This window comes from Apteryx mantelli, chromosome 2 (genome assembly GCF_036417845.1).
Source record: "Apteryx mantelli isolate bAptMan1 chromosome 2, bAptMan1.hap1, whole genome shotgun sequence".
Classification (NCBI taxonomy): Eukaryota; Metazoa; Chordata; class Aves; order Apterygiformes; family Apterygidae; genus Apteryx; species Apteryx mantelli.
Window position 1 is genome coordinate 72,872,319 of NC_089979.1, and position 15,587 is coordinate 72,887,905.

At 39.2% G+C, this 15,587-nt stretch overlaps 1 protein-coding gene across 8 annotated transcripts in view; it reads right to left on the reverse strand.

Annotated features, from left to right (window-relative positions):
* JARID2 (jumonji and AT-rich interaction domain containing 2) overlaps nt 1–15,587 on the reverse strand; it is a 238,064-nt gene that overhangs the window by 4,970 nt on the left and 217,507 nt on the right. For 5 of the 8 annotated variants that reach the window (XM_067290888.1, XM_067290885.1, XM_067290886.1 and 2 more), the window contains 4 exons: nt 10,536–10,641; nt 9,495–9,677; nt 3,093–3,223; nt 790–973 (listed from right to left, as the gene is read on the reverse strand). In XM_067290888.1, coding sequence (XP_067146989.1) covers nt 790–973; nt 3,093–3,223; nt 9,495–9,677; nt 10,536–10,641 — 604 coding nt within the window. Of the gene's footprint in view, nt 1–789; nt 2,339–3,092; nt 3,224–9,494; nt 9,678–10,535; nt 10,642–15,587 lie in introns of those variants that run through there. The other 3 variants (XR_010883351.1, XR_010883352.1, XM_067290887.1) reach the window with 3 other exon arrangements.

Sequence of the window (15,587 nt, forward strand, 5' to 3'; positions counted from 1 at the left end):
TTTCCATCAAAAACCCCCTAATGTTTATAACCAAAAATCCAAACATGGCAAAAAAGGACTGAGTATGGACTCTCATACAAACTGTAGTATATTTATTTAAAAGATCTATTCTTGGAAATGGGTGATGCAAAAGGTTGTGGGAGGGGCTTCTTGTATTTTTAATGACATTTCTTTACTCCTAACTGTTCTGCATGCAGCAAAAAAACCCTGAAAGTGTTGCCACACTCGGTAGCACAACTTCAAAAGCCAGTAGGCAGTTCTAAAAATAAAAGTTTATGGGTGTGACTTTTACAATTTTTGAACAGAGAGGCTGGCAAACAGGATCTTAGCTTGATAGATAGGATATACCTACCCTGCAATTAGACTTGCAGGGAAACTATAGCAGCATGGGCTGTATCTGCTTGCCTGAGACTCAATGCCTATATTTGAGCTGCTAGCCCTTCCTGAGAACTGTTCTGCCATGAGTTACCGCTATTGGTAACCTACAGCTATCTAGCTTAGTTACATCTTGTAGTGCAATACAGACATGCTTGTGGGTGCCAGAGTGGCTGAGGGTGTTTATGCCTTCCTTACAAGGGAAGGGAAGATAGCTGACAATAACTAACTGTTGCCTTCTGTCACTGCTCTCTTAGGTTCTGGCAAAAATCAAATCTACATTGCTGCATGTTGTATGTAGTGCAAGAGATGACTCTGTAGCCACGTTTTCTCTCAAATGCCTATAGTCTATTACAATATGTTACAAACAACAGAGGTGGCAGTACCACAGAGAGAGGTTAGGATTTTTCTTACCATGGAAAGATAGCACAGGTGCTGACAAATCTGACACCTCCTCTCTGACGTTTCTAACTGCAACCACTTTCGAGGCTTTTTCTTTCCATCCATCCCCGTGCTGCTGCTGTCATGGCTGCCATAGCGGGCTGAAGAATGGAGACCTGCCTCATAAAGCTGCTGCCGCTGTCTCAGCTCTGTGTCCCTGTGAACATTTTATACAATCAATCAGAAACTGGCATTTCCTCGTAACACTGCAAAGCCATGCGTAGTCACCCTTTTACTGTGATCATCACTGAAATCTTAACTACGCGCAGCAAAGCCCTGAGTGTCATTGGAGGCTGGTGCCATTCCCTATGCATGGTGAGAGACGCACAGCCAGCACCACAGAAACGCTATCTAATTGGCAAAACCTATCTATCTCAGGATTTTAAGTGACCACTGTATCAAACCAGTGGTTCTCAAACTGCTCTACAGAGAACTGGGGACTGCAGAGTACTTCCTGGAGGACCTTGGGTGTTCAGGGCCATGTGGAGAGTCAGGAGATGTGGCTAACATGACTGCCATTCCTGAAGTTGCCAAAAGCTACCTTGAGGAAGAGGAGTTGTTGCTGTCAGGAGTAACATAGCCACCTTCATCAGAAGGTAGAGATGTACCAGGGACCTGCTGCCCTGAGGTGCTTCAGGCAGGAAAGGGGGAGCAGGGCAAGTGACTGTGCCAAAACACGAAGATCTTGCTGTATACCCGGGGGGAAAAGAAGGAGATGTCAATTAAGAATAAAGATTAAGCCCCCTAGCCGCCCTTCACCCACTCTGTCTGCAAGATGGACAATACTTCCTGTGCTGAATTACGCAGCATTAGGAGAGAGCAGGTTGGGTTGGAGCTGAGTTGAAGACAGCAAGTGTGGAGTGAGCTGAGCAGATGGAAGGGGAGAATAAAAAAAACCTCACCACCAGACACAGCTAAAGATAGGTGGAGAGCCAAGCTAAGCAAATGGCATGGGCAAACTGAGCAGCGAAGGCATATCAGGAGAGGAGGCAGCAAAAGACACAGAACAAACAAGCAAAACAAAACAAAAAATATATGATGCACTGTTCCACTTTGGCTGTTTTTTTCAGGTTTTGGTTTTGGGGGATTTTGTTTTACATAAGCAGCCCCAGGAAGGACTGATATCCTCCAGAGAATTCCAACCTAAGCATATGAACAAGTTTGAGAACCACTCTGATAGAGGTCGATGGGACGTTCTTACAGCAAGCACCAACATTTCTGTTTCACCTTTCGCACTTGCAGACTTTTCCTCTTCAAGGAAAAAAAAGCACATGAAAGTGATTATTCCCACAGGCAAACCAGCTGCAGGTAAAGCAGTCTAGCACACCTGGAAAGGGGTTTCTCTTTGCATTTCTTTCTGAACACTAAAACAACACATGGGCTGTTTTCCCCTTCAGTATGTCACTGGAAATTTTCCAAATGAACATGCTAGTTAGTTAAATACAGTTTGTAGATTCCATTCATCAAAACTTTCTTGACATCTCGAGTACCAGTTGTCACAAACTTGAAAGATAGGTAGCAACTACATGGTAGGGAACAAAAGAGAAGATCATTACACAGGAAGCCAGGCAACATTATATTTTCTTTTTTCTTTCTTTTTTAAACCTATCTTAAGAGAAACCCTAGACATGTTTCCTTAATCACTGTGGAGAGAAAAAGGAATGTAAAGGTTTTTTTCCCTTACAAATACTGAAGTGTTAATGCAAGACGCATTACCACCCATGCATAAGCTGCTCACTTGTCCAAAGGCTTAAAAAAAAAAAAAAAAAAAAAAAAAAAAAAAAAGACAGCTTTCTCCATAAAAAAAAATACATTCTACAACTGTACTACCAAATTCTTGATGCTAAAGATGAGTTCCTGTTGCAAAACCCATTACTGGCATGGATTGAGAGTGGCTACTGATGCCAATAGGTTAAAAACTAAAGAAAGGCACTTAACCCTTTGGCGCCACATAGCTCACATAATACATCAGGAAATCGTGACTCTCAGCACCAAAACCCAACAAAATAAAAACCCAAGTCAAACTCCATATTTTTAATTTCTTGGTGGTGCCAGAAGTATGGAATTCTTAGAGTAAGACATCCTAACCACAGGCACACATCATATACAGCCAAGGAAATTTCTGCTTCCACGTGTGGCTGTTTTCAAATATGTTTGCTGGGCTTTTGCTTGGTTAGTAGCTGCAAGGTGTATGTCTCAAATTGTTACTTATGTTACCCACCTCTGGAGTCTGTCAATGAAAACAAAATAGGTAGAATGCGCCCCCAATTCATTACCTGAGCTCTCCAAGAAGTGATGATATCGTACTCAGAGTCGGTCCATTTTCCTTTTTTGCTTCCGCTGTTGCAATCTGATAAAGCAACTTTTCCATTGAAAATGGTTTGGCTATACGTCGTCTCTTCATTTCCTGAGACAGAAATTTCCATATTAGTTCTTGAGCAAATTTGAAATAAAAAATTATCTAAACTCATCTTCTAAAATAAGCAAAAACTTTCTATAGTCCAAATTAAGCAAGGTATTTATGCTCCTAATTTACATTCAGCATCCTAATTTCACACTGAAATCAATACTAATTAAAAATCAGTCCTTTCAGTGGAAAGTCAGGTGCCCAAATGCTTTGCTGAACTGTGTCTCTTTTTCCTGTTGAAAGGACTAAGAATGAAGATTTTCTGCATGTGCTTTAGGATAAGCAACGCCACAGAACAAAACTCTGAAACCTAAGACAGACTAAACCAAATACATGCCACCAGACAGTCATAACGAACTGCTTTCTATAAGAATATTCTAGTGTCTCTTATATCTAACATATTGGTTTCTTCCAACGTCACCAGTAGAAAGGCTATACAATATATGATAGCATTTATGCTAAAAAAAATCAGTCTGTATTAACCTTTTCCTAATAGGCTTTACTTTGAAATTTAATGCAGAGAAAAGCTAGGCAAAATCTGCATATACAAACTGAGTGAAACAAAATTTAAGTATTCAGCATTGTATTCAACTATTACCACATTTCAGGTACCCCCCCTCTTTTTTTTTCTTTTCTTTTTTTTTCTTTTTAAGAAAAACAAATTCATATTCCATCAGTGGAAAAGACAAGACCAGGAGAGATGTTAAGAAAGAGAAAGGAAAAAAGAAGTCCCATGCGTAGATTAGTATGCAGTCCACTAAAGTAGAGAAACCAACACACACCTCAAAGTTCCCTCCTTAAAGATTCATTTTTCCTGTTGTGGTCAAGAAAAGTAACTCGACCACTTAAGTTCAGCAATAGATTATTCTTACTCTCCACTACCCAATAAGATCTGTTCTTCTAACCTGGCTGAGGACTAGGACTATTTTCATTTTGCATCATCTTTTAAAGCACCAAAGATATTATAGGTACTCAAGAAATAAAGACAACAACTAGCAGAACTGACAGATGTGAGGGAAAAAGAGACAATGGGCAAAAGAAATGGAAGAGTTTCAATTTTGCTCAATTTTGCCTGTTACTGGTTCCTGTCTGGGTAAGCTTTTGATTGTGTGTCTTTCATTCTGTCAATAAGAACTGATTATTTTTTGGTAACTAAACCCTTTCAGTAATTCTATGTAGGCAAATTCCTTGGTTCACTTTGTAGCTGGGCAAAGTCTGGCATTTTCCCAGTGTCTAAAGAGGTATGTTTTGTATTATACACAGTCCAAGAATTTTCAAAATGACTGTTAACACTGGACTGTAATGTGAAGGTGCCATTTTGGTTAGGAGTTAAGCCCACAAAATACTTGCTCATTGGAAACAAAGTCATGGTACAAAAAGAAAATTTATCTTTAACCTTAAATTTTTTTCACCTTCTTCTGTAACTCTAATTACACGTTCTTGGTACTTCTTTTATCCTAACCAATATATCATCATTCATTGTTTTTAATAGCACAGATTGCATGAATTGATGTGATAATTCTAATATATGAAATAACATCACATAGTAACCTTTGTAGACCAAAAAGTGTTCAAAAGAGGTTTACAGGTAAGAAGAATGTTCTTTGGAATGAATTCTCTTTGCTAAAGCCAGCTTGGGGTTGGAACAGCTGCGCTTACGGGAATGCTGTAAGAAGTTTCGTTGCATGTGGGATTTGTTCAGCACATTGTTTGAGGCTGTGTAAGAACAGCCACACTGAGTCAGACCAAAGGCTGTCACAGGCAACACCTGAGGACAGGGTAAGAGGCAACAGGTGGACGCCTTGAGAAAGATGCAAGAACAGCAGAAGCATGGTATACTGCTGATCTGCAGCTCAGGGACCTCCTCACTCTCCAAACCTCCTCTTTGTGTTCTCTGTTTAACACAACTCACTGTATCTATGTGTTTATCAGAATTTCTGAATCCATGTACATTTTTTTCTTTCATACTGTACTGAAATATGCAGAGAAGTATTTTAAAACATATTTCTTATCTTTGTTTTGGATCTGCTGCCTGATAATTTGAGTCATTTTTTAATATTATATGAGACAATGAACATTCATTTCATAGTTATGATCTACAGGCCACTTGTGGCCTGGCCCTTCTATCCTATACTTCTCTCAGTCATCAGTTTTCCAAGTTGAAAAGTCCTCTCATATTTAATACAGTATTCAAAGTATTCAAATCATGGGGATACCAAGAATCTACACAAGGATATAATGACTTTTTTTGTTGTTTTGTTTTCTATTTTGTCCCTTTAATTGCTAACATTCAGACTTCTTTTAAATCTCTATGGAGCACTTAGCTGACAACTTCATAGGACTGTCTGTTACAATTCAAAGACAACTTCTCTGAGTGCCAAGAGCTAGTTTAGAGCCCATCAACTGTGTCTGTCAAATCAGGATTATTTTTTACTCATATGTGAGTCATTTAAAATTTTCAACCCTGAATTTCAGCTACCATTTTAACACTCAGATCACTCAGTATTATTAAATCTTTCTATAACACCTCATTGCTTTAACTTTTGCTGTCATTAATATCTTCAGTATGAAGGATTCATTTTGCTATTCACTTTCTTTTATAGGTTATTTATGGATATGTTGAACCTTACTGGCCTTAGTACGAATTCCTGAGGAGCACAGTAAGAGATCTCTCTCCATTACAAAAACTGACCATTTGCTCCTATCCTCTGCAAATCCTCAACTCAGTTATTTTTTCATATAAAAACCTTCCCCCTCAACCTACGGCAGGTTCATTTCTTTACGAACCTTGCAAAAAGTCTTCCAGAAATGCTAGCAGACTGTCAACTAGATCTCTTTTGTCCACACATCCTTCAAAAAGATTTATGGGGCATGACCCCGCTACAAAAGCCATGTTGATTCCCCCTGTTCTCATTCTTTAAAATACACTTCTTTTTTGCAAGTTGTTCTTCAAAATCTCTTTTTGGTTTGCATTACTGTGTTTTTACATTCACCTTGCTAGAATTTCAGGGGTGGGGATGGGGGTTCTTTGTATTTTCACCTTTTGGACACAAAGGGATTTTTTGTCTTTTTTCTAGTCAACTCCTTTCTCCTGATATTTAGCCAAGTTTAGTGGGGTTTTGTCTTACTGATTTTTTTCTTTTTTTGGAAGGCAAAGTACATTTGTTGTGATCCTCTAATATGGCATCTTTAAGCAATTTCTATGTGCATGCAACCATTTAACCCTTCCTGCTGCATTCTCAATTTAACAGACTTCTTTGTTTTTATGCAAGCCTGTCTTTTGAAATGAAACACCACAGTAGTGGTTATTTTGCTTTTATTGCTCTTTGAAGGTTCGTAATCTCTGCTCACCATCACAGAGCAGCTCTTTGATAGTAATGTTTTGAACCAGGCTCCATACATCGCTGAGAAGCAAGATGACAGCTTCTTCTCCTCATGCTGGTTTCCTGATTAGCTGCTCCTTGAAGCCATTTCAGTTCCAGCATTACATACCAAACACAGCCATTAGCCTCACTAGGGGGAGGTTATTGGCATTTTCCATTATCACTGTTTCCTGCCCTTACAGCTTCTCTTATCTCCTATAGTATGGCAAAGACGATTTTTACATTATCAAGTAGGGCAGCGCTGGAGGAGTGAATCTGTGGAGTGACACAGTCGATGCTGAGGACCCAAAACCCACAGTACACAGGTGCTGATGGCTTTGCTTCAGAGCAGGCCTAGCCTGGTCCCATGGCCAAAACACCACAAGTGTCTGGAGGACATCAGATGCACTTCTCACTTAGTTTCATCTGAAAGGAATCCAGTTTGTTCAGGCTGAGACTGCTCCATGATATGAATGAAGGAGTAGTAATTGTGCAATATGTTTTAAAGTGCATGCCTAACCCAAACTAAAACTTTGGAGGAGATATATATAAGACCCTGCCAGCATCTTTGTTGGTCAGTAGCACAGTAGGCTTTTCATATTTAGGACTGGAACATCAGTGCAAACCGATTCTGCAACTTGTGACAGAGTTAAACTTAGCTTATTCGACTGTAAGTGTTCTTTAAAGTACGACAGTGCTCCACCAACAGGATAACTAACTCCATTTTTCCTATATACTTTTTTGTCCTGTATTACAGTACCTGCTGAGTCTCTTCTTTTCACCAAGTTTCTGGTAGGCCCTGTACTACTAAGTCCTTTAAAACCAGACATTCCATCTTTTTTCCAAATTTCTAGGACCTGTAGAACAGCGTGCATTTATTTAGTTCAATTTTCTGTTGTCCCATTTCCTAAGTGAGCTTTACCAAATCTGCCCAATGCTTTATTTGAGAATATGGAGTTACCCCTTGGACATTCCAAACATGTATTCTGCCATACCAGTAAGCCTTCCCCTCATCTTTAGTTTAAAATTTCAAGGGTTGTTTTTTTAAGTGCCAGCAATCTGGTTCTACATATGGTTTAGGTGAAATCCATCCGTCCCCTGTTATTCCGGCAATTACCCCAACTCCTTATGAACTTGAATCAATTCAATTTCAGATGCAGAATTTCATATTTCCGTATATTAAAGAAGATTGAGCAGTCATTCAATACATAAAGTGAACAACATTGTTTAGTAATATAAAGAGAGTCACTATAAAAAATGAAGTCACAGTATCACAGGATGAAAACAAAGTCAATATATCTAACAGCTGAAAACTGTCAGTATTGCTGTCCAGAACTGAAAGACAATAAGATACAGTTGTTTGTCATAGAGTTCATTAACAGTCTGAAAGGGGAATCTTGCTGGTTACACAAAACTTTAACAATCTCTGAAAAGCATAATCTCAGTTTAAAATGACAAAGTGCTTTGCCGAAGTGAAGGAACCAAGGAAGAATTTCCAAAATTTAAGAGACTTAAGCCTACAGGATAGTTTGGGGAAAGAAGAGGAAAAAATAGAAGGAAGAAAACAGAAAAGAACAATGTAGATGTTTCCAGAGTTCTTTTGATATAAACACATATTTGTGGATCTTGTAAAGTTTGTAAGTACTGTGACTTCCATTTCCAAGGTAGGTTATGATAGATTAGAATCTGCTGGATTTTCAGTCAGGTTTTATTTACCCAGTGCAAATCTCTTAAAGTTAATCAAAAGAAACTGTTCTTCAGAATTTGAGGCACCAAGAAGAGTTTTTTAATTGCTGCATAGTGATTTCTGTCTCTTACAAGAGTGGCATTTTCACAATATCAAATGAGTGTTCAGTAGAGCAATAAATACAGCATATGGAGTTAAGATAACTGTATACCTTCAAACATAAAAGGTTAGTTCAGGATTCTCATTCTTTACCTACACACATATACAATTCCCACCTTCCCCCAAAATAAATCTGTAATAAAATAACCCTTTATTTCAAACTAAGTAAATGTACAATTAGTATAACCAGGCAGAAAGAATTCCATTAACCCTAAAGAACCAAAACCTAGGTGTGGACATATTATATTTAATTACTTACTAACCACTTGATCTGAAGCTGTAAATGATAATTTACTATTGGCTTAGCTACAAAACACTACCAAAACAGCATCTGCAGCCCATAGTGTATTGCAGGAGATTGAGGGCACAGTTAATTCACATATATTCTTTCTCCAAGAACACGGAAATGTAGCCAAGACCAGGAGGGTTGGAAGATTCAGCTATTTGTTTCTGCAGGCAGTCTGCATCGGTAGTAGTGTGAAAAGGGAACAGGAACTTTGTTTTATTTACAGCTTAATATGATATGGGCTGGTCATTGAATCTAAGAGTTTTCAAGTCAATTAAAACTGAAATTGCCCTGATCAACAGCTTATCCTGAATGAAGGGGCAGAGAAAGACAGGCAATACAGCTGCGAATATTAATTGACCCTGCCTATCACAGAGGCTAACAAGCACAGTTATTCAGATACTTATACCTGAGATTCTAATGGTTCTAGAAAACATCATCTAAAAAAATTTAGCAAGCATAATACAATATATTGTAATTAGGGATTTTCGAAAGCTTCCTGGCAAGTTGTTTTGCAGGCATAACAAATAATCTTCTGAATTTTTCAAATATACAGAAGGTTTTGGTTTTCAATTATTAACTCATTTTTCTGAAAATCCTACATCATCTTATGCCTTGCAAATTTTTTTCCCTTTTTTTGTTTTCTTATTTAATATTTCACAAAAACAGACATAGTTGTACTAGTCTCACAATACTAGCAATCCTGGAATGTCTGCTTTGCTGTCGTTTTAGATGGCAGGGCAGTGAATCCATTTTAAACTCCTTTTCTCAACTTACCTTGGCAGTTTTAAAACCCATACTTGTCCACTGGGTGGTAGCAAAGTGCACTGTTTCAGAAACACTATAGCCACAACACACTTTAGACACAAAGGATCCAGGAAAACAGACGACAAACTGCCCGCTCTGCTGTACAGTACGGTGCACCCTGATCCCCTCCTTACACAAGATTTCTGGGGAGATCTAGAAAGACATAAAAGCAAAAAAAAAAAAAAAAAAAGGAGAACTTTCTTTTACAATTAGCCCCCCCCTTCCTTGCTGTGCACTGCCACATCCTACTTGTTCCAGAGAAAAGCTGTGCTCTACTGATAACTCAGCTCCGTTCGCTTTCTCTCTTCCCTCTTGCACAAACTGAAACCCCACTGCCACATTCAGGATTTGAAGTGAGAATTATAGAAGTGGCTCTTGAAAACACTAGTTTAAACTCTCACTTGCCAAGCAATCTCAAACACAAAGAATCAAAACAATACCATCTGTAAAAAAGTAACATCCATTTTAATGCCTGACACTTCAGGCCATTTGTTTTTCGTTCTAAATCTTTTCAGACAGACTTGTCATTGAATCCATTTTGTTTTTACACATTTGGTAGAGATAGTCGAGGAACTTACTCTTGTTCTGGAGTCCCAAATTTATTTTTAAATGCACTAAATGGAAATTGTTATCCATAAATAAACAAGGGAAACAAAGAATCTTTCAAATCCTTCAAAGTATTTGACTTCTCATCTTCATACTGGCATAAAATGTCATTCATGGCAGATGAACTGATTACAAAACACTCACTTTGTGAGTTAAATACATCATGGGCAGTATTAAAAATGGACATTTACTGCTCATGTTTATTTTTATTTCAGCATTTAAACACCTTCTTAGAAAAATACCATGTGAGTAAACGCTGCTGCAAGTAGGAAGTGTCCAGACTCTATCAACAGCCTCTATGTTATTTTAATATAAGACAAAAACGAAATAGTTTTCAAAACAACCAACCTTCTGATTAGCTTTGGAATCTCAAATGGGAATACCCCTCTCCCAGTATTCACCTACCATTACATTACTTTCAAGCATTTCCAGCCCTGGAGTGCCATTGGCTTGCAGCAGGGTATGTACCACATCATCAAGTTTATTCTCCTCTGCAGCAGGAATGCAATACCTATTGTTTTGTCAGAAGAAAAAGAGAAAGTTTTACTACACAGTAAATAATGGTCCACCTCTATGCAGTAACAGGCAATTCTGCCCAGGACACTGATTAAAAGAAAGAAATTAAACACAGACTTTCCCACACAGTTCTTTTTGGCAAAACACTTAAGATTCATGGAAAGCTGTTTATTTAGACTCAGTCTGATGGTCGCCAAAGGAAAAAAAATCTCCCCCAAAAGAAATGTGAAAACTCATTGCTCTGTAGAGTCAGAGTAGAAAAATTAGCAATAGCATGATATGCATTGTAATGACAGCAAAACAGCTAATTATGAGAAGTTTACATCTTTTGAGCACCAATATAGGTACTGTTATAATGTCTGTTACCTGTGCATGAACCAAAGACTTTTTCTTTAAAAATGTTTTCATAACAATTACAAAGTCACAAATCATCCTTACGTTAGTGAGGATGCCGTTAGGGATGCGATATTGTGACAATACGCTGCTACTCAAAGTCCCACTTTTGCCTGTGCCTTGCCAGAGGATGATGGTTTACACCCATCCAGCAGATGCCTGTTCCTAACATTCAGCGCTTGGCAATACCTGAACACTGCAAACCGAGCAGTGCAGCCTGGTGGGGGAGCCAGTGCAACTCCCGGGATTCCCAAAGGTGCCCTGAGTTGCAGCCACACAAGGTGCCTATCTGCAACATTACTTTATTTGGTTTTGTTATTTTGAGGCAAATAAAAAGCATCTCCAGATTTATCAAGACTTAGCTCACTTTAAGCAATTGGACCTCTATCTGGAACCTATTTGCCCCCGCACCAGACACATACAGAGCTGCTGTTCTGAACTCGGCATACAACAGGAGAGAGAGAATCTGAAAAGATTTTTAGGAAAGGATGATGACAGGCAGTTTTCTCATGGTTTGTCCAGGTCTTTCCACCAATATGATAAAGCATTCTGCTGGCCTTATAGACCTTGCCAGGATGTTTGCTTATAATGTACATTAACTCTGTATGCATCATAGGAATAGTGTGTTATCCTGCTCAATGAATCTGAAGAAAGCTGTATGTCTAAGATTTGAATGTGTCTTTACTGTTCACCATACTGATGACAACTTTGATTCATCTTTGTTGATCTTGAAGCTCAAAACCAGAAAAGATGACAATATCTGCTTGTACAGCTAATTGTAGCCACAGTACAGACTCTGATGAGCCAGTTACCCAGGTATACACAGACTAACCTCTCCTTACATATATATTGACAATGATCAGGACCTTGCTAAGACATCTTTGGGCTATAGAAAGGTGAAGTGTAAGAACCTAATTTTGATAAGAATTAAGTCCCAGCAGCAATCTTAAATACATGTTGTGTATCAAATACTTTGCAGTACCTGTGTTGTTAATAGTGACAGCTGCAGAACAGCTGCACGCGTGTAGAGGACAACTCTAATTACACTAGAATAACAGATTTTAAATGGTGATGAAAATATTTTAGGTTCAAACCCAGAATGTGGCAGCAACTATTCTTTTCTTTTAGAGTCAGAAAATAGCTGGAACAGTCAAAAGATTGCCTCTTGAACATGCAGTCCCTCACAAGATGGGCCCAGGAAAAAGCACAGGATGTGTGAAGAGGAGAAACAGCACGGAAGTGCTGGGACTATCTGACTGTTGACATGATTGCATTCACTTGCAATCCTTGACATACCCATCAAAAATGGAAAATGAGCAGCCATTATAGGCTACTTAGTGTCAGGGAAGAGACAGATTTATTTCTCTCTTTTCAGTGTTGGTTCTTTTAATGGGCACTGAGGATCCCTCCTGAGAGAAAGATTAGGTCAGTGACTTCTGCCCTGCATGAAAATGAGCTCTCCTTTGTTTACTCTTCAGGAGGTAAACCTGAGAGATTAGAGAGTGACCCGAGTGATCCCCAGGTAAATGAAGCATCACTGATTTAACACCAAAGGGATTTGTTCTTTGGAAGTGAAGATTTCTGGGTGCTGGGTGGACTTTGCAAGACAGAGAAGAACTTTGGTGCCCAGTGCCCTTCTTTGTTATTACTGAAGTGCCACTGAATACAATGTTGTCAGGGCTTCTCCAGATGTCCCACCAGACCTAGAGTTACTCAATTCATCTTTCCTCAATAAAGTCAGAACTTTACTGCAATCTTAAAATTTGTAATGAGCAAATAATGCCTATTAGCCTGACATTTCAGCCTGGCAGCCTTGTTGAAGAACAGCTTTTACAGACAAAATAGTTTTGCTTCTTTTTTATGAGTTATTCCTGGTTAGTGTCCATGTTTCATCAAGGCAGTCACCAGAAGTACACCTAAAACTATTGCCTGTTTATAGGTAATCTCAAAGGAGAGCACATGACTTCTCTGGGCTGCTTCTTCTGACCTGGGAAAAACAGAAGGAGTAGCCTTTCCTAAAACTTTGGCTGGCTCTATTTGAGCCTTTTCAGTCCCAAAAGGCATGTGTTCTGACATGCATAATACGAAAAACGGCCTCAGGACTTAATTAGGGGACTCCTGAATTTCTGTACAGAACTAGCAATCCTTTCAGCCTAGACGAACATCATAAAAGGAAACAGACTCACCTAAGGTTGAGGACAACATAGCTTGCTCAACAATTTGTCCTGATAATGTATTATTATAAAAAAATACAGATTCCTGACTCACAAAAGAGGAAGAGGAGCCATGAAATGCTCAAAGTGATAGACCTCCAGGTTTGCAGTATAATCCCACAGGTAAACTGCAGGGCCAAGAGTAGCTGTTTACCTTCACCCCTTGGTATATCATATACAGAACATTTCTCCAACTTAAAAGATTTAGAGAGGTGCTCCTGCAGAAAAAGCACAGGAGCAGTGTTTACTAAGGGGCTGCATACAAGAAAAAGAACGTTTGTGTTCAAGAGGGCAACCGAGCATATTCAACAGCTACGTAGGAAGCCTAGAAGGACCCCATCCACATAGTTGGCACCAGTAACAGGAGACAAAACTGCACAAAAAAAAAAGAGCTTTAAGAGTTTCCTCAAATCCTTTTTTAGCGCTATGTACTTTCCTCGTGTCAACTGGGTCAGTACTACTGACATCAGCACCAGCTGAGAAATGTGGGAGTTAAAGGTATTGGTGTGACTAACACTGAAGAACACACTTCGTATGTGAATGAAGAGTGGTTGAGCCAGCCGCTGCCACCACCACGGGGCTCCTGGATGCAAAGGCAGTTGCTGACTCCGCAGGTGGTACAGTAGCACCCACGCTCGGGGGTTGTCACACTGCACGACCAGCCAAAGGGTTCCCCAAAGCACAGGTTTCAAGAGGAAAACTACTATAAATGATAAAAGGGAATCAGCTTCTCACTTTTGCAGAGAGGCAGTACTGCCTCCTTACAAGAAATGAGGTACAAGAGCTTCCTGGAACAAAACACAAAGTTTAGGGCTTGTCTACACAAGGGAAACTTAGGTAAGACAAACCAGCTAACTCTATGCTCTTATCAAGTTCATAGGATTTGCAGGTGATGTTCTTCTTCAGGAGTAAAATGGCTTACAACTCCCTCACTGCAATCAGCCTTTGAGGAAATGCACAGCAATATGCTACTACTCAACATTAATGTTAATGTTTAACACTAGGAAACTGTGGGATTAGGTTACTTTCTGAGTGCTTCAGTTTGAAGGTCTGATTGTCTTTGAAATTATCTGTAGGATTTTCTCCCTCCCACTGTCTAATTTCTTAAGTTTTTGATATTTTTGTTTTCTAAAATAGAACTGTATTAGTGGAATTATGCTGATCTCTCAGGTTCAATTCGTCAGATCAGATCCACTGCCTAAATACCACTTGAGCTAACAGGATAACTGAGAGCAGTTAATTCTCTTTTTCATTAGAAAATTCTATTTTCTGTTTTCCTACATACATGAGCCAAGAAGAGAACAAGACACGCTTTCCCAGGGCACTGAACAGATATCTACTGCCAGCAAAGATTGACGCTGTATTGCAGAGTGGGGAGCAGTATGCTAGGGGGTACCCAGTCTCCTGTCCTTGCACCCTTTAGCCACTCACTGGTCCTACTGTGCTTCTACCACTTTCAGTCTCTCTAATGCCATGCTGTACCCTAATTTAGTTGCTGAGAGTGAGGAACTTTTCTTCTTCTAAATGTTACCTGCTTATCAAGAGTAGGTTCCCTGGGAGCACAGGAGTGAAAGCAGCTAGCTTTCACCTAGCTGCTGTTTCTGAAAAAACCCTCCATGGCCGTTATGCCTCAGGGTCAGATCCAGGGGAGACAGACTCTTCTGGGAACTTAGCTACCTGTCTGCTACACTGCACTCGCAAATACCGCATTTCAGAGAATTGGATAATTCTGGTGGACTTTCACATGAGCAGTCCCTCATTTGCATATTATCACAGCATTCAAAAATTACAATTTGAATAGTTCTTCACAGTAATTAAAAGGGTAACTGGGCATACCTTAAGTCTGTTTTTTTTTCCAAATCTTATTTAAAATGGAGGGAAAAAAAACTTTAAAGCACTATATAGCATTTACTTTCACTTTTATTAAGGCCCCATGCAGCAAATGTTATACTACAGGCTGTTTAATAACTTTTTCCTCCATTTATTATATTTTTGCTGATCAAGAAATACAGTTATATTGCTTATTGTTTATTGCTCTCACTGATGATCCTCTTGGGTAATAACATCATTATCATGGGAATATGACAGAATTGGCATGTGACAGGCCAGCAGCATCTGCTTCCACTAATTCCTCCGTCAGCTGTTGTACTTCCATTGCAATCTAATTCATCATCATCTTAGTAGCACATATACACTGAATCCAGGAAGGATTCACCATGTTCAAAACCATTTGCAAAGCTGAGTGTTAAGTCTATTTGCATGAAGTGGCTACGAAACAAGAAACGTAGCTAGCAAATAACTGTTGATGTCCACATGGTGACACTAAAATGATGTG